The 19,380-nt window shown below is 46.7% G+C and overlaps 1 protein-coding gene across 1 annotated transcript in view; it reads right to left on the minus strand.

Moving 5' to 3' along the window:
• TOGARAM2 (TOG array regulator of axonemal microtubules 2) overlaps window positions 1-18,925 on the minus strand; it is a 28,596-nt gene extending 9,671 nt beyond the window's left edge. The window contains exons 1-15 of the mRNA XM_088532115.1: window positions 18,898-18,925; window positions 17,959-18,120; window positions 16,221-16,514; window positions 15,867-16,087; window positions 14,365-14,549; window positions 12,879-12,925; window positions 10,811-10,899; window positions 9,739-9,898; window positions 8,661-8,822; window positions 7,434-7,575; window positions 6,223-6,328; window positions 4,476-4,711; window positions 3,146-3,304; window positions 1,956-2,073; window positions 916-1,019 (exon numbers count right to left, since the gene is read on the minus strand). Coding sequence (XP_088388241.1) covers window positions 916-1,019; window positions 1,956-2,073; window positions 3,146-3,304; window positions 4,476-4,711; window positions 6,223-6,328; window positions 7,434-7,575; window positions 8,661-8,822; window positions 9,739-9,898; window positions 10,811-10,899; window positions 12,879-12,925; window positions 14,365-14,549; window positions 15,867-16,087; window positions 16,221-16,514; window positions 17,959-18,120; window positions 18,898-18,925 — 2,213 coding nt within the window. The remainder of the gene's footprint in view (window positions 1-915; window positions 1,020-1,955; window positions 2,074-3,145; window positions 3,305-4,475; window positions 4,712-6,222; window positions 6,329-7,433; window positions 7,576-8,660; window positions 8,823-9,738; window positions 9,899-10,810; window positions 10,900-12,878; window positions 12,926-14,364; window positions 14,550-15,866; window positions 16,088-16,220; window positions 16,515-17,958; window positions 18,121-18,897) is intronic.
• Window positions 18,926-19,380: the final 455 nt, after the last annotated feature.

Here is a 19,380-nt window from a genome sequence, read left to right on the forward strand (position 1 = left end):
ACTAATGCTCTCACATTATTGCTTTCCTAGGAACTGATCCAATAATTTGTGGACTCAGTGGAAACTATCCCCCTGGATCATTCTTCTCTGACACATGCATGGGAAAATCCTAACCACACTTGGGGCATGTGGTCACCTTCCTGCCACCAATGAATACAGCACTAAATAAAACCACCCTGTTATCAGAGAAAAACAGGTTTGAGCAGCAATTTCTCTGGCCTGGGGAAGACAGCAACGATCAAGTTCCTATCTTGAATGCTGATCTGCAGCATGACATAAAAACATGCTATCCATCAACCACACAGTAATGGGTCTGAACAACATGAATAGCTACACAAAAAAAAATCCACATTCAGAATTAGTCAGCCAGAACCACTCAGGAATCCTCTGGCTGATGCCTTTTGAGGGTCAGAAAGCAACGATTCATCAAGGCCAAAACATGAATGAAAATGTGGCATTTTTGAGAAAGGCTTCTTAGTTCTAGACCAGCTTCTCAAAACCACTCATCTACCAAAGACCCCCCTCAGAAAAAAGGCCCTGATTGCAATGATCACCGCAAGTCAAACAGCAGAGAAGCATGACCCTTCCTTCAACAGCCTCCATTACACTAGCCTAGCCCTTGAGTTGCTTTGTTTTTTCTTCCAAGCTGCAACTGTTGCTTGTCTCCTTCTGTCTCTTGATTCTTTGTGGAAAACCCCCAGAGAACTGGTGCGTGGCCTACAGCAGAATTACATATTTATTTTTCATCTTACTATGTTTTATGGTGCAATGTTTTATGTTGGTACCATAGTACTATGGTACTATGTTTTATGGTGGATCTCTGGTACAGCTCAGTCGCATCAGAAAGATATTACTGAGTAGGAGACCTGAAAACCATGTTACACACTTCCTTAAATCTAGTGAAGCAATAAGTACCCTTTGTCAGAAGGCAAAGTGTCCTGGGATGTCATCAAACTGCTCTTCTTAGACTCCTTTCGGCCTTTGGTAGATGGAGGTTCGGATATGCGATTTTCTGTCCCCTAAATACATACATAAAAGAGCATGAATACAGATGAAATAGGAAATAACCCATTTAAAACATGGTTATAACTGAGATTAATCTTTGCTACTGGGAAAGACTTAGGAAAACCTTTCACAGCTTAGAGTGGGATTTGGGGCTAGAGGCTCTGTGATGTCCACCGAGGATTTCATTTTTAGCCGTCTAATGGAGACTGAGGTCGCTACAGTGATAGGCAATAGTATGAAAGCCTAAATGCACTAGTCTTGAGCACAAATGGGAACACCAGGACCTGATAGGGAGCAAGCTTTCATGAAGGGAATAATGAGAGATTTTTGGATTCTCTCAAAGTTGGATTGGTTATGTTCAGAATTGATCTGGCTTTCATACTCTCTCCCTCTATTTCTGCACAAAGGCACAATTCTCTCTAGACTATAAACAGAAAGGAATGAAAAACACAAATCAGGCTGCTGCACTCAGAGCTCCTTCCAGCTCCATAGGGCATGACAGCACAACAGTATTCCCAGAAAATAGACGATATACACACTAATAATAATGATTTATATCTTTCGTATTTCTGGAAATTTTCTAGGCACTACTTCTTCCTTCATCTGTTACAGAGAAGTCTAATACCTTCACATGCACTATTCCCACTTCCTTGCTGGGAGTGAGGGATTGTTTTTTATGCATGAAGGTGGAACCATCTTCTTCTACTTTCCTTCACGTTTGAGGCTGATATTTAAAATACACCCCCTTTATTCTTAGCCACAGTTGTGCCCGTCTCGACTGCCTGCTCATAAAATGGCTAAGGATCAACAGTTTGTTCTCATGAGGAAAACAATTCAGTGGAAAAAGAATGAGATTCAGGAAGAGAAAGATTGAATATCCTTAATTTCATTATTGTACTAGCAATCTCAGTACTTGTATAAAGGAGACATTTCTCCTGCCAAGCACTTACTTTCTGCTTAATTGTTGCCATAACATCTCTCAAGTCATGTGATGGGAGAGACTGTTTCAAATACCAATCAAATTTTGGATGATTCATCAATATGTTCAGCATCTTCCGTCCATAAAACCTAACACAGGGAAGAGAAATGAATGACCATTTCCCCTTCCTAGTCTTACTGTCTTCTTTGCTCATCCATGAGCCAAGGAAGAAAAGGGTTAAAAGAATAAGCTGACATTTTATACCTGCCATGGGCACTACTTCTGTAATAGCTTTATATGCATTCAGCAAAGAGAGATATTTACCTCCAGTTGTTACCACTGCACAGCGCTGCCAGCTGAATGCAGCCAGCACTGGAGGACACAGGACAACAGGAAAATGCAGTTTCACTCTCTAAAATTGTGTGCATGTTTGTGGGATGCGTGAAGTGCATCTCCTGATTTGCTGTCAGCGCTCATGTGCACTGACAGTGCACAATAATTCACCTTCCTTTCACTGGGGAGAAACTAAGGCAAATCAGCTTATGTCTGCTACTCTACTACAAGTGTAGAATGGACAGTTAGCTGCTCATGCGTTCCTGCAATCTATTAATTAGGACTTAGAGTAATCATCACAGTAAGTTATTCCCTCAGTTAGGCTTTGCTTTTGCTGAACACCGAAGTGCTCTGATGGCTGCACTGGATTTTTTTTTTTTTTAAACAAGCTACCAAACAGCAGCTGTTTTATGAGAGGAAATTTAGAAGCCATTCGGCCACAGACAGCAACATTATACAGTGGCTGGGAAAAGAAAATGCAAATATCATAGGCAACAAACTGTGGAAAGAGCTTAGGAAACTGAAAGCACTGGTTGAGGATAATGGGAAATTTTCTAGAATAGATTTAACTATACCAGAAAATGCTTGGGATCCTTTGATGATGAACAGTGAGTGACAAGTGCCAGCTTTGTATTCCACAGGTAGGACCAAAAGAAACTCTTAATCTGACTGATCAGAATAAAAACTTGTTCCTGTCACAGGAATTTGTCAATGGTCCTTCTTGCCCAACAGCCTCACAAAATATCAGACTTTTCCCCAGACAGCATTATCCACACTGGGAAGCATCTCCCTGAACACTTACTTTACCTGGTAGTCCCATGTTACTTTACATTTGTGGCCAGCCATTGAATGGTTTCCATTCTCAGGAGGCAGCCCAGGGGTGGTTACCTCGTGTCCTGGTTGCAGTCCTGGGCGAGCTTCACCAGCGCCTGCACCAGCAGCTCGGTGTTCTCGCGGGAGCCCGACAGCAGCTTCTCGGCTCCCATCTGCTCCATCACGGTCAGCAAGTGCTCGGCGGCGCACCTCCGGACAAGGACATTTCGGTGGCTGTAATGAGACAGCAAACACTCTATCAGCCAGAAAGGAGCCCATGCACAGAGACAACGGCCCGGCCCGGTGCAGATGCCCTGTCTCCTCACTGCAGCTCGAGCCAGCAGCAGACACCACCACTCCCTGGCAAACACAGGGCTGCCATCTTACAGATTGGCCACCTGCAAGGTGGCAGAGGGACTACTCAATACATTGTGTTTTTCCAGAAATTACTGACTCCAGGAAAGAGGGACATGTGAGTCAGCATGAACTGTCTTTCATCAGCTTCCACCATACACAGGAAGTGTGAGCAGGGGTAGGACTGGGGCTTCCTCCACCAATTTATCCCCAAATCTGCAGAAGCTAGAGAGCGGCAAAAAATATTAGGGAGGATGAGGCTATAGAACATCTAACAACGCAGAGAGTTTGCTCTTTGTGGCTTGGTAGCAGGCACATGTTTGAATGATTTACCCTTTTCAAAAGCTGAGAAAAGGGTAGCAGTCATTTTGGCTAGATCCTCCTTTCTACAAAAGGAGAGCACCTATTTGAACCTATCAGACACAGCACTAATATTTCCTGGCAGCATCTACTTCAGGCAAGCCCATGGGAGTGTGCCTGTGAAGGCACTCGTAAAGTGACTCACCCTCTCAAAGCCAACATTTGCTGTCAGTCTGAATGGAAAGCAAAGCCCTAATGACACGGTGTCAGGCAGACTCCTCCCTGCACCCACCACTCCCAGCCGCCCCTTCCAGCACTCCATGTCCCAGCAATTAGCCTCCTCCTTTCTCCAGCTAATGCCATAATGAGGATGCATGGAGCTTTCCCAGGGACTCTGTGGTTGCTGTTGCAAAGCATCACATATAGGAGCTCTCTGCTGGAGTTGTCCCCATTCCCGCAAAGCCACGGGACTGAACCACCATGCTCTGCAGGCACTTGCATTTCTCCATTGCTCACCACAGCACCACAGCATTGACAGACTGTGAGAACAAGCAGGGTGTAGCAGGGTAGAAGTAGACAGTTTCAGGAAGTGAACAGGATTCATCAGAGATTTCCATCAACAAAGTTACAGTGTATCTAGGAGAAACGACTCTTCCCTCCAGCCATTCCTTTTGCTTGCCTCTCTGCCCTCCTTCCTTTCCCCCTTCTCACACAATATAAGGTGAAGGACATGTCCAAAAGAACCACGTACTTGACCCCACCGGACATGAGAGCAGCCATTGCCCGTGCAGGAGTCACGCTCCCCACCATGATCCTGAGGGACTGATTTGCTGCTTTCTGAATGAATTCGCTGGAGTCTCCCGCCTTCTGGAGTAAGGTCCGAGCAACCTCCTCCACCTCCTGGTCCATGTGCTTCTTCATGGTCCTGAAGAGTTCTCCAAGAGTGCCAATTGCAAATCGAGACACCTTTGAGCGGAGGTTGTTTACCTGCAGAGATTATGAAGGAAGAAAACACAACGATTATCTTGTAAAGACAATCAATCTTGTTCACCTAGACAGAAGTTACCAGGAAGCAACAGAACATTCTACCGGATCCAGGTGGAACAAAAGACCACAGTGTGAGCAGCAGACCACAAGCACAGAAACTCCAGTACCAACTTTTTTGCTGGTCTCAGATCCGCCTACAACTCAATTTTAATAAGTTGGCAGGCCTGAGAGCCTGATCCTGGAGGACTGCACACAATTCCTGCTGCTATCAGTGTGATTTTACAGAATTCAGAGTTATCCCTGCCTCTGAAGGACTACTTGAGGACTACTTGAAGAGCGAAAAAAGAAGTGAGTATCTCAGAGTCAAGCATTTCATTTGAAAGATCATTTCATTTGAAAGATCCAAAGAGGATCTTAGTCTTAAACTTCCTTCTTAGGTTTCCTTCAGTCTTAGGCTTCCTTCTGCCTTAGCTGTGCTTGTTAATAAAGAGAGAACAATATAAGGGCTAGAAATGCTCATGAAAGCAACAGTTCAGACTAGAATGAAACGAAAGATGAGCCATGCCTCTGCACAAGGCAGCTTAGAACAGAGTAGAAAATTTCTTCAGAAATATAAAAATAATGTAAGAATCAGATTAGCTAATCTGATTAGGAAGGAGAGGAACGTCTTCCTCTCTTATCTCTTATCTCTAAACAAGAAAATCTGAGTCCTGAATATCTAAATAGAGAGGTCTAAAGAGGCCAGCAACACCAGAGGCATTCAAGTATCTGACATCTTCGGCTGTTGGATAGAAGGGACAGATTTACTGTCACTATTTTCTGTGAGCAAAGGATGATTTAATGTATTTGGTAATCACACATGCTAAGAGTACAAGGCAGCAGGTTCAGACCGCAAAAAAAGTGCCCATTTGGAAATACAGCCATATGTTAATCGAGGATGTTAGGCTGAGACCTCTCTGCTGACTAAGCAATGAGAAAGCAAAGGCGAGTGCAACTGCCCTGCTATTCAGAGTTGGTAGGCTACAAGCACACGGCAGCTGTACTGCAAAATCCCACCAGAGCAAGCAGACAGCACATCTAGGAAAAGGGCAAGTCTACAGAAAGTGCAGAGAGAAAGAAGAGAATTTGGGAAACCCTAGAAAATAGACGCTCACAGTCAGTCTTCTGGGACACTGAGGAAAAGGAAGTGCAAGAGAGCTGGAAGGCAAAAGCTCCAAGGGTTAATTGCAGCTCGGGCAGAGACGTGGACTGTTGCAAATCACTCACCTGGTGCCTCGGTTTCCACATTTGTATATAGCATTATAATGACATGTAGCTCAAAGAGGAGGCAGATGCACTTGCAAACATAGTTACTTATATAGACAGATCATATAGATAGGTGACTTAGCTACTAGAGAAATGAGGTCTAAAAATAGCAACAGCGGCGGACGTGGAGCACATGTGTAAATGCACAAACATGTATCTACGCCCTGTGTACGAGGTACATGGAACACAGCTAAATGCACTCCTACCTCTTTGGTCACTGCCAAGGAAACGTCATGGAGTCTGCACAGAAGGATTTCTGAGTGGCACATAGCCAGGCGTCTGATGTTGGAGAGCCCTTTTCCTTTCAGCTGCCTGAAAGGCAATTACCAAAAAGATTGATTTTTCTCACCACCCAAGAACTAGGCTGCACCCTCCAAAATTACCGAGGTGGGGGTTCAAGCAAATAAAGGGAGGCACTTCTCACATAGCACTTAATTAAATTGTGGAACTCGTTGCCACCAAATGCTGTGGCGGTCAAAAGCATACATAAATCCAGAAGGCAATTAGATGGTTTCAGAGTGGACGGGTTCATCTGTGGCCGTTAAACAAGACAGCCTTCCTGAAAGCCTTGGCACAGCAAGTCCCTGTGCTACTGCTTCCCAGCAGCTTGGAGTCTGCATCATATTTCCCCATTTCTTGCACCTTGCCTGGATGGCATCCTCTGACCCATGTCACTCTGGGTGCTTGCATACTGCAAGCCAGTCCAAAAAGAAAAAAACTAAAATAACAACAACAGCAAAAACAGTATGTTCTGGGAGGTCCCACAATTTTAGCAATTTTTTTTTTGTGAAGAACCAGAGCTAGATGAAGGTGCAGTAATGACCCAGTGTTGCCCCACAGTGGCATCCTTGCCAGGAGACCCAGAGGGCTGCAGGGCCAGGCTTGGGTCATGGGGGTGCAACCCCACCCCTGCAGCAGGCACCGTGCTGCCAGGACATGGTGAGGGCAAGAGGGGCCAAGTCAAGTGGTTGTGCAAGGCGCTGCATCACAGACAGCTCTTCTGGTTCCTCCAGTGTGACCAGAGCCCCAGTGAGCACATGCTGACCCAGGAGTCAGGAAAAAGGCCAGCATCACCTGAAACTCACGGCCATTTGGTCAGTGCCCCATTTCTCCACACCCTGTGGCTATCAACAAAAGCACCTTTGTTTGGCCCATCTTGAACAGCGAGGAGGAAAAAGTTTCATTCTAAGAGAGCAAGAGCCCCAGGAGACTTTTTCGTTTGGAATTTTCTTCTGCCGGGAGCCCACCAGGTGGACGGACAAGCAGAGCAGCACTCTGCCCTCCTCAGCCTGCAGCAATAGAGACCCCGCTGCGACTTGCTGGCGCAGGAGGTCCCTGCAGCTGCAGCAGCAAGGGCCCCTTCTCCCACCGCTCGTGGCAAGGGCAGGCAAGGGAGCCAGCCGGAGCCTTTCCTTACCAGTCGCTGCTGCCGAGCCAGCTCAGAGCATCGCCCAGCCCCTGCTCCGGCTGGCAGAAGGGTCTCGCCACCACCACGTCCCCGCAGTCAAGCTCCTCTCCCCACTCCAGGCAGCCCAGGATGATGGCTGGCAGTGAGTTCGCTGTGGGAAGAGGGAGGATCACCATCCAGCCACGCGCCTCGAGCTGGCCGCATGGCGCTTCCTTTTCATTTCAAGAATTCTACATAGTGGACAACTGAGCGCGCATTCATTCTGACATACTACTGGGAAAGCAGTAGTTTACGGATTGCACTGTTTTCCAAGCGCTATGAATATTTACTATTTCAGAGTTACCCGCCAGCTCTATTTCGAAGATGCTGAAGGGAAATTTATTTGTCATCAAATGTATTTGTTTACAAACTGTGTGGCACCTAAGCTTTCTCTTGTGGAAAAACGCAATTTCTGGTCCAGATAGTTGTGACAAAAAAGCCTTCCAAATGTGAATTGAGGATAAAAATATGTAAATGTAGATGCAAATTGCTGGCAAATGCACTCACTTGATGACAAATATACAAGGTAGAAGAAAATTCAGAAGACAAATGGGCTTGTTATGAAACCTATTTTTCATCAGATGTACTATAGGTCAAAAAAAATCATGTCTTGCACTCAAAAGCTCATTTTTTAAACTATAAATGAAAACAGCTGAGTTGTCTAGCAGTATCGAGTCTAAATATTGCCCAGAATCTAGATGAACTGGTATGGATTCTACAGGAACTTTATGCTATCTAGAGTTTTTCTGTGTTCCACACAACATGGAGAATATATGTAAAATCCACAGGGTCATTTCCAAAATAGGAAAATAATTGTGACCAGGCTGATGTCACTGGTAATATATAACTATATGCATAAACATAAATATGAACAGCTAAAAGGAGTGGAGAAACACATCAGGTCAGACCTGGTCGTTTTTGAAAAACAGTCCTGGGCAGAGTAGTGTCCCTAGAAGGCATCATTCAAAGCTTCCTTCCTAGCTCCATATTTCTTAGATCATGATACTCGAGATCATAACACAAATGTAAGCTAAACAGCAGCAAAGGGGCTGGGAAGTTGAGGATGCACCTGCAGCTGCCTCCCCTTTCATGCCACCGGCCAGGCCCAGCACCAGCATTGCAGCTTCGGCTTCCACGTGGGCAAAGGCTGGAGCTCCAGGCTCTACCTGGCTGAGCTGGCCCGCCAGCGAGGCTCACCTGAGGCATGGCGTGCGACGCCGCCGTCCTGGCTCGCGGCCGGGATGCTGGGCAGCGATGGCCGGGGGACCCGCTTCCTCAGCGCCATCCCAACGCCGGTCCTGCCCGTGCTGCTCATGCTAGCCGAAACAGGCACCACCCCGTTGACTTGCATCCCAAAGCCTGCAGAGACCAAAAAAGACCTATGAATCTGGAGCACTGGGCAGGATGGATAAGGGCTTGGAAATGGCTAGGGGTACCTTGCTGGAGCTGGAGCAACATCCTGCACAGCACCGGCCCCAGCAGCTGCACGCTGACCAGGGGCAGCGGTTGCAGAGGGCAGTGGTGCTTTCCCTGAGGGGTGAGGAAAATCCAGCACCACACTTCCTTTGCTGAGGACAGCTGCCTTGCTGAGGCTCCCAGCTCCTCACCAGCACTTCATGGAGCAGTAGCAAGGAAAAGAACAGACAATCTTGTCCCGTGCCCTTGGGCTGCGTGCTGACTGGTAACTTCTGTGCAGCCACGCTCTCGGTAGTGTGTGCTGCAGCACAGCCAGCGCCATCGGTCGCAATCAAGCCAGCAAGAGCAAGCCATGCGCCCGTGCGGTAGAACGCGCGCGCTCTGCAAGGGCTCCCACCGGGCTCCCCTGCGGGGCAGCGTAAGTTGTTCCACCACGTGAGCAGTATCATCTCTTGTGTTTCAATCAGAAATATTTAAACTTCAATTCTTTCAGGCTGCAGCTTGTTTAAAAAGCATTGCTTCGGACTCATCCTTTCATCATTGGGCTGGGCTCAAATATAGAGTCTGAAGCTCAGATGTACCTGGCAGGGCAGAATTACCCATCCAAAAGACTTGCTCAGAAAAGAGAGCAGAAGGCAATCTATATTCTGCCAACGACTCACTGTGGGCTACTGGGTCAAGGCACTTTAATGCCTCCTTGTTTTTATTTGGAAAGTAGAAATAAACCACATTACAGCTTCTATTCAGATCTGTGCAGTGCAAGTACAACGGCCTTTGAGTTTAGTTTCGTAGTCACCGGCACACCATGCAAGGGACAAACAAGTGAACAAAAAGACCCGCAGCTATCGCAACCACTTACCTTCTTCATCAGCACCCACAGGGTCAGTGCTCTGCACGTGGAACTGCAAGGACTTCTCCTTTTCTCTCTCTTTCTCCCTCTCTACACACAAAAGCTCCATCTCTCTCATTTGCTTCTGGCGCATCTTCTCCTGAGCTGACTTTGATATGGTAACATGGATCTAGTCACAAAGGAAACACAGTAGGGAGTGAAAAATGACTATGCATGACACTAAGTGGGAATAAAGTGGTGGAGAGTCGTGTCTTTAATGCAGTTCCACATACATCTTAATAGACATAGTTTCTCCTCTTCCTCCCCTCAGCATATAGCTATACCCAGTGGTGTAAACCACATAATTCTCATACCCTTCCACTGCTCCAAGTCACTCTTTCTGAAGCTACATCAAGCTACATCCTGCTGGGACCAAGAGGCCCATAGGAACACTCCAAGAGGTATCAAGAGCGCACAGCACCAGGGAACTGCCCACGGAGCAAACAGGAGAGTAAAAACCATCTTCAAGTACACACAGCCAGCAATGAAAGGTAACCTGCTAGTTCCTAGCTACGGAAAATGCATGCAGCCAGTATTTGCAGCAGCTTCTCACTTCTCTGCTGCTGAAGGACACAGCTGCTGTCACAGAAGATGCATGAGCCCAGGAGTCAAGTGAACAAAAGTTTGAGAAACATTGGTCCAAATGAACAGCAAAAGAGCACTACAGGTTTGTGAGAAACAGCAAGAAAGGTGAGCAAGGAAAAGCAAGTTTTCCTGTGCTATTTAACAGTGTTGCTTATGCTCTGCATCATAATCTTTGCTTCTGCCTCATGAGCACACACTTGGCAAGCGCTCATTGATGCGCAACTTGCTCTGCCATTCGTATCCTTATAGATCCGCCTCTGCAAAAACAGCACTTCTTTCTTAACCCTAGCGCCACCTCCCAACCAACAGCTCCTGCACATTGAAAACACACAAACAACTACTCATTAGCCGTAAAAGATTCCCCCGTAAGACGATATTTTTTCCCCTCATATTTTGCGCTAAACCCTGAACAATCACTGAAGAGCAAGTGTCCTTTTCCCCCATCCTTAGCCCTTACCCTTCCGTTCCTTTCCTTCCAGTCATTGTCCCCTAGGAGGCCAGGGCTCCCGAGATAGTCCATCCCTGTGGCACAGCTGAGGGAGACGCCTGGGAATGGCGACAGAGAGTCGGACAAGTGGCCGGCAGGCTTGGCACCCTCAGTGGCACGGTGGCAGGGAACAGGATGGATTGGCTCCAGCGTCCAGGGCTCTGGAGAGACAGGAACATACATTGCCTATGAGAACAGTGAGCAACATTTAGCACCTCCCAGCCCAGATGTCTGGGATCCTACCTTGTGGCACTGGCCACAGAAAGGGCATTGCTCCCTTGGCCATCATATCCAAGCCGACCGGACGACAAAGATCTGGGTCATCAGCTCCCCGTGAGCTGCTATATGTTTTTGCTAAAGAATAGTGGTGGGATAAGGAAGCCCCTTGTCAAAAAAAAAAAAATCATTCTATTCTGATTTGAGTAAGCATCCCTTTTTCCCCCACTGCTAGGGAATCTCCTGTTTATTTGATAGCTACATGCCCTTGCAGAGGTAGGAATCAGTGTATCCTCCCCTTTGTTGGACATTACAAAGACATTTGAAGAAGAGCTCAGGATTGCCAGAATATTAACAAAAACAGAATTTTGCTCTCGAGGTTGGAATTCATTCTCCCGAAGCAGATTCATTACAGATCGTAGCAGATCAGCCCACTTTCTGAGCAGTCTTGCTAACGGCTGATTTTCTTAATGAGAACAGTACAGTGCAGTTCATTCTGAATTACTTTCCAACAGAACTCAGAGAGCTAATCATTCCATGCATGGTTTCACAGATGATAAAACCATGTGAAAGGCAAGTAGTAAAAAAAGGAATAACTTCTTTAAATCATGATTTTTTTTTCCTACTGAATAGTCAGGTTGATGAGAGACAGCGAGAGAGAGAGGGAAAGAGAAAGAAAACAGCTCAACTGCATAGCTCACTGCTAGTCCAGAAAGTATCCAGTAAAAATGCCACCTTACTTACTCAGCAATTATTCTCCCTAGTTGCATTCAGCATCTTAGCTGCTTACCAGCAATAAAGTAATCATTACTGTAGCGTATGCTCATTATTTGGTAGAGCCAGAGCTGAGAGACCAGCGGATGTTATTCTTTTTTTTTTCTGTATCAGCAGAATTATTTGTTAAATTCCCATCTCTCCCAGAGACGGCAAATGGAGGTGTCGTCAAAGTTTTCAGCTTGACAGCAATAGGTGACACAGGTGTCACTGACACCCTATCCTGTTGTGTATGACTCCTATTCCTAGTGATGATGCAAGGAAAAAAAAACAAAACCAAACCACCAGGCATCCCAGAGCCCTGCCTGAATTTGCAAGGCTGCTATTTGCAGATAAAGTAGAGGGGAGATATTTGTAGTAAGAAACTCAGCAGATGTGATCTGAGGTAACAGAAATATAGAAAGGAAGCCTCAGTTTGTTATTCAGCATTTAATTTAGACCTGTATTTTAAAAAAGGTTGGAAAGCTCAGTTCACATGACTGCTCCAGAGTTGGGATCCTTATTTAAACTTCTTTATCTGTAAATGGAAAAATCATAAGGACTTTCTATCCCATGAGGGATTTTACATCTTCCGATGTAAAAACAGGGAGTTCATGAGTGTGCTTCAGGTGTCAAAAGGGTTTAGTTCAGGATCAGAGACTGCCCTGGATAAAGGCTTTCTTCAACTGCAGGAGGAACAAGCAGCAGCATTTCTTACTTTGCATGAAATGCCTCGTTTATCTCCAGTCTTTCTGATATTAGGAGGCAATTGCAGAGAGACAGGATCTACAAGCACAGCGAAGAACACAGGCTGAAAGAGTTCGAGGAAGAGTTTATTCTCCCACAATGCATTTTGGGACCCGCAGGTAACCTTCTCAACTTCACATACTGGATTCATTTCTACTCAAAATGCCAGAGCACTTCTCCAGGGACTAGGTCTGGGATGATCATCCGAGTGCCTTGACTAATTGCACAAGGTGGTAGAAAGGTTTTCAACTGGACATTCACAGTGACTGTCACTAGCTAGAAAGTCTGTATGCATTTTAGCACAAACATGCCCTGCACTTACCCAGAGGTTCAAAGGTCTTCTCCTCAGTTCTGCTGCCTAATCTTGGCCTTCAGAAAATTGAAGGAAAAAAACATATGAGAAGACATGAAGAGAAAGGGCGTAGCTTTAACAAAGTTTTAACCCCACTTCCTTAGCAAGGCCATCCCAATGAAGAAGCAAACATAACTCGTGAAACCAACAATATTCAAAATCACAGAATCACAGACTGCTTGAGGTCAGAAAAGGCCTTTAGAGATCATCTAGTCCAACTTCCCTGCTCCAGCAGGGACACCTAGAGTATGTGGCACAGGGTCACATCCAAACGGGTTTGGAAGATCTCCAGAGAAGGAGACTCCACAACCTCTCTGGGCAGCCTGTTCCAGGGCTCTGTCACCCTCACAGGAAAGAAGTTCTTCCTCACATGGAGGTGGAACTTCCTGTGTTTCAATTTGTACCCATTAAATTTATGGTTTGTAGAGTCACACAAGGAGCTAATCTAGCTCCGATTTAACATGTCTCACAATCTTCAATTTGGATTTTAAATATCCAGCTCTGCTGCCTGCTTGTTGAGCTACGTGGATCTCACTTTACTTACAGCCTTTCTGAATCAACAAGGGTTGTTAAGCTTTGCCTGGAGCCACTGCACTCAACACACTCTTACACTGTTATAGAAGCCTAGCTTTGCCTGGTCATGACTTAAACAGATGACAGTATGTTATTAAAAACGGCAATACCACTGCTCTCCTGAGAATAAGATTACACTTTCCTGCTTTTTTATTTTTTCAGAGTAGTGGCAAGGAGGTCCAGCTCAACTGATGGGCAAGTACACTCAGATTGCACTTTAAAAGCCATGCGGATACCTTTAAACTGGAAAAATATTTCTATGGCTTCTTATTTATTATTATAGCTAGTATAAGGTTGACAGCTAGATTTCCCCATGCAGGTACAAATGACTATCTTTCCATCCAATGAGTACCAGCCATATAACTGTTCTCCAACTCCTTGCTGCTATGATCTTAAAATCTTATGCAAATATTAAGACTCCCTGAGTCTCTGAGAGAGAGATGTATATCTGTGCTTTCATCTCTCAGCGAAGGTCTGGCCACAGAAAAGTTACGACCAACATTTACAGAAATGGCATTTGAATTTGGTAGATGGATTTACAATTGATATACTATCCCTAAAATTCTTGCTGGTGCAGATACCTGTTGCCAAAGTCCACCCAACAAAAACCAAAGGCCATATTCACATAAATACAATACAAACTTCGTGTTGCCTAAGAAGCAACCCAAAGATTACAGAACGAACCAGCATGAGAGACCAGACCCATAAGCACTGACCCCTTGCTCTTTACACAGTTAGTTTTGACATCAGGTTGGACCACTATTGACACCAATAAGGCCAGCACGTATGCATAAGTTTGTATAAATATACTAATTATTAATATATACAACGCTGTGAGCGAGGTGAGTTGCGCCATGTACTGGGGAGGGGTCCCCTGGTTAACCTCGCCTCCAGGGGCTCTCGTGAGGGTGGCTCTGGACAGCCCCGGGCAGGCCCCGCGACGCTGCTGGTATCTCCATCCCACGCGCTCACTGACCTGGCGATGGGGGGAACCACAGACGCCGCTTGCAGCTTCCTCACTGCCTCCTCCTTCTCCTGCTTGCTGCAACACCAGGGCTGGAGGCGAACCTGGGAACAGGAGAGCCCAGCGGTCAGGCCGAATGTCACCATCTCCCCTCGCCGCTTGGGCAGACCCGGCCAGCCCAGCTGGTGCACAGAGGGGAGCATCCTGCAGCAGCAGATGAAAAGGGGATGCTTTTGCCTCTGACATCCGTTCTGCTGGTACCAGCAGATTTAGATTGTGGTCCCCTTGCTATCTCTAAAGCACCTACCAGCCATTGCTCAACTCCAGCCAAGGCCCACAGTGTCATTTTGCATCCTTTTAAAACCCACTTTGCTCCAGTCCATAATTCTTTCTCTACTGTTGACCTTCCTACAGTTCTTCAACTGCCTCTCAGCCCATATGTTCACATATTTTTGGGATCCTAGGTGCTCTCCAGCTCCCACAATTTATCACTGCTGGCTCTCTGTCATTTATGAAGTTTGGCAGCACTCTCTCCTCTGCTGAGCTGTGTAGCACCTCTCTTCCTGCTGAAATCACTTTGCCCAAAGCCACCCTGTACCATGGCTATGAACAGGGACAGATGGAGCAGGCAGATGCACTCACCTTTCCTTAATGTCTTCTTGTTCTGTTCCTGGCCAAAGAACCAAGCCAGGACATGTTTAAAATCCAGTGAAACCAACAGAGCTAATATCAGGGATACATTTGGCCCTGTATCTGCAAGGCTGAAATAAAGTGCACTGACCTGTTACTGGTTTTCCTATTTACAAAAGCTGTTATTCACCACCCCCTTCCTGCCTAACGTAGCAAAAATCAAAACAGCTGCAACTCTTGTCACTCCTGCAAAGCCAAACAAGAGAGCAAGGTCTGGGCTCTGTTCCCGATGGCCAGAACTGCCTGTTCCAGTTACTTACACCCATGCAGACCCATGGAAGGAGACAAAGCTGCTCGGGGAAAGCACTGAGCCATAGAAACATCACTAGAGGTCATGGTACAGGACTTGACTGTGCCTAGAATTCCCAGAGGAGTTTGCATTTACTGCATTGTGCAGGCGCTTAACAAATAGGCATATTCTACTAACTATAGTGATATGTGCTTGGCCAGGTTAGGTATATTTGACTGGTTGTTGGTATTTTCCTCGTCATAAAACACAAGAGGAGCCACTAAAGAATGCGGAAACTATTTAGAGGAGTTGCTCTATTCATCTACACTGGGGACATGAAGTCTGCGGTACGAATGCTATAATCACAACCTGGTGCTCAGCGCCTTTGGGTCAACTGCCTCCCTGGACTTGCATGTGAGGAAGAACTACCTGGGAACACTGCCTACGTGCCATAAACAGAAGATCCTCCAAGCTCATCTTGGGCAGTTTTGCTCACTTTTACTTCCGACACCAGCCTCTCCTGGCTCTCATCACTGCCTCTGCCGTTTGTGCCATCCTCCCAGCCCTTTGGATCCCCGTTGCTCACCTCACCAGTTTCAGGGGACAGGGGACGTTGTTGGATGGGTGGCACCGGCTTGGACTTTACCAGGAGCCTCTGGGAAGCCGACCTGGGCACAGCTGGCTTCAAGAAAAGCCCCACAGGGTCACTGCTGTCCAAGAGGCCTGCGAAGCAGAGACACCAAGCACAGGAAAGGCAGTGCTTCACATCCAGCACACCTGAAGCTGGGTCCTACAAGGGCAGATTTCTTGGAAACTTGTAAATAGCTGCAGGGGGGCGCGCAGGCTCCAGCATTACCTCTGCGTGACACTAACAGGCCCTCGGACATCCTCCTCTTCTTCAGTTTGTCTTTGATCCGAGTGGTCTCTGTGACGGTGCTGCTCACCTCCCTTTCTCTGCCATCCTGCATCAAGGTTGGGCTGGGGAGCTGCGAGAGGTCACCTCTGGCCCCGGCGTCGAGGTTTTCCAGGCTACTCTTGCCGTCTCGGCCCCCCAGAGGAGAAATGGCCCTGGGATATGGAGGCCTCCAATCTCCACCCCATGGGCAAGGCTGCTTTTTCCCCTGGGTATTTAATACCGGCTGAAGAGAAGCTGCAGATCAGGTGGGAGGAATAAGTGGAGTTAGTGAACCTCACATCTTTATCATCAATCCATCTGAGGAGTTTGAGGCATTCATTTTTTTAATCACTAAAATGATTGATCATTTTGTTCTTATTTTTTTTAAACTGCTATCACTTTAATTCCTATGAACCTTACTGAGCTCACAAGCCAGGAGAGAGAGGGGGGTAAAAAAAATCTCCACCTCCAGGCCTTGATTTCTGTGAACACTGCCACTAAAATCCAAAGAGAGTGCTGGTATTTATGCCAAGCAGAAGGGACTTCTGGCAACAAGAGCTACAGCTGGCAGAGAATTAGCCTTACAGATGCTTTTGGCTGTGGATAGTTCTCTGAAAACATCATATCAGTCCTTAGGCAGGAGTTAAGGGAGCGAAGTACAGGAAGGAATTAAATCATAACATATTGCTGTGTACCTGTACTTTAAACACTTGGAAAAGCTCATTTACTTCCTTCCCTCAGAAAGGTAAGGTAAAATGAAAAACACACCAAAAGAGAGTGCTGTAGCAGGTAATTAGAGAGTAACTGAATTCTCCCCTTCAGAGAAAAAAAATATCATAAAGTCTGTGGAGAAAGCAGAGCTGGGAATGCTTATCCAATATTTCAAATGAGACTAAGGGGCATCCAGTGGAACGGGTGTCAGTCCAACTAAACCACAGTCAGAAAGGCTTAAAAAGACAAGAGGAAGCTCTTCATACAGCACAACTGAACTACAGCACTCATTTCCACAAGATGCTGTGGGCACCAGACGTGCGCACTGTAGCCAAGGGCACAGAGGTGTTAGACGCAGCGGTCCTGATACCCGTAGCTCCTCAGGTCTCTGCAATGCTGAACCCCAGTGGCTGTGAGGAGAAAGATTTGCCCTTGTTCTTCTATATCTGCTCAAGTATCTCCTCCTAAACTGACTCCAAGGTCTTGGAGGAGCCATTTGGGCCTTTTGGTCTGATCCAGGGTTGTTCTTGTGCAGACAAGAGAGGCATCTCAGCAAACAGCTAAATGCTGCCAGTGTTTCTCCAGCAGCGTCCCATCCTCAGAGTCAGATCTGACAGGTGAGCAGAGAAAGAATTGGGGAATTTACCTAGGGCGAGTCCACACATCAATATCCAAGGTAGAAACAGAACCAGCACCTCATTACAATGCCTGATTTATGGCCAGTTGGGCCACAGTCTCCACTCTGGCTGTCAGGAGTAATCATTTGGCAACTGCTGTGCTCTCGCAACCAAAGGATAAATCGTAATGAACTTCGAGTAGATAAATGCAGTGCCAAGCATGCTGCTGGAGGAGGGCAGGATCATCTGCGGCTCTCCATCAGCAACATGCTCTGATACAGAGCCAACACCTTCAAGGACTGCTTCTCCTTCCAAACAAGCTCTCCTTTCAGCTAAGGCCACCATCACAGTCAGCCCCTTCCTGCCCTCACCTTCTTCTGCTGTAGTCCATGTGCTGCCACAAAGCTGCAAGTTGGAATCGATGCTTCCTCCTTGCAGTGCTCGGCATCCGGGTTTGACTTCAGGGACGCTCCCGCGGTAGACAGCAGCTGGGGCATGGCCCTTAGCTTTAAAATAAGGACAGTACCAATGATCTGAATTCGGAGCATTTGAGAGAGAGAGAGGGAACAAACAAACCAACAAACACTACCACATACCCCTTTTTTCATATCAGTTTCTACATGCCAGCATAAACATAAGCTCTGGCCTCTGCAAAGGCCTCAGTGTGGACAGCAGTGGCCATGCTGTCCAATGAGAGACTTATGTTTCACTTTTTGGCACCTGCATAATCTGCAGAATTACATAAGTTTTGCTTGTTGCCTATCCAAGGCCACAGGACTTCTTTCCTCTCCTTTCTAATAATCCCCAATTGTCTCAACAATTTGACAATGACCAGTAATTGTATGCTTCCCAAAGCTAGTTCAAATGTCCCAAATTTTCTGTAATTCCCACCCAAGTTTGTTGGTTGTTTTTGTAATTTCTGTACACAAGAAAAAAGTTACTAAGACACAAGAAATTAATCACTAGTTTTTATAACTAAAGAGAACTCTGTTAGTCATCTCCAGTATTTAGATGAGGTAACCACTGCAGTTTACTGAATGTAAACCGTTCATCAAAAGTTTCTACTTTGTTCTGTTTCACTGTACTGAGTTTTATTCCCTTTCTTTACTGCAGAGACCACAGTCATCATCTCTGATGATGGTGATGGACACCCTGCGCATGACTCACTGCCCCACGAGCAGCAGTGGTGACCTCAGGCACAGCCACTCTGGACTAATATCCTCCAGGCAAAGGCAGCAGGAGTGGGATTGCAACAAATCCCGACCACGGCACTAACAGTGAGGGTGCTCTGGTCCTGTGCAGACCTTTACCTGCTGTGAAATCATTGTGTGTTGCCATGCGCGCGCGCAGACGAGCCCTTTGCAGCTGGGAGGCTCCCTGATGCGGTGCCCGTGACTGGCCCGCAGGCAGCTGCTGGTGGGGTTCCTGCGGCATGGGATACCTGCATGAAAAAACAAGGCTGCTAGATAATGCCCGCTGGCATCTCCCTCCCAGCCTGTGGCGACTTATCTGGGGAACATGGTATGACACTGCTAGAGTCAAGCAAAATTTAAAACCAATAGCACAAAAATGTTATTAAAAAAAATTACATTTTCCATGTGCTGTCAAACTTCCAACCAGGAAGCCCAAATGCTCCCGGGAGACTGTCACCAGCAGAACGGGGGCGAGCGCGACTCCCACGGCAGGCGCTCCAGCACAGCTCATGGTGCTTGGCTCCACTGCAGCCTGCGGGACCTGCTCCATCCAGACCACGGCTCCTGCCGCAGCTGAGCCAAAGGTTTCAGTCCAACAGC

Source organism: Tinamus guttatus, unplaced genomic scaffold, assembly GCF_059628265.1.
Source record: "Tinamus guttatus ecotype Peru unplaced genomic scaffold, ASM5962826v1 Tinamus_guttatus_pri_ptg000456l, whole genome shotgun sequence".
NCBI classification, from domain to species: domain Eukaryota; kingdom Metazoa; phylum Chordata; class Aves; order Tinamiformes; family Tinamidae; genus Tinamus; species Tinamus guttatus.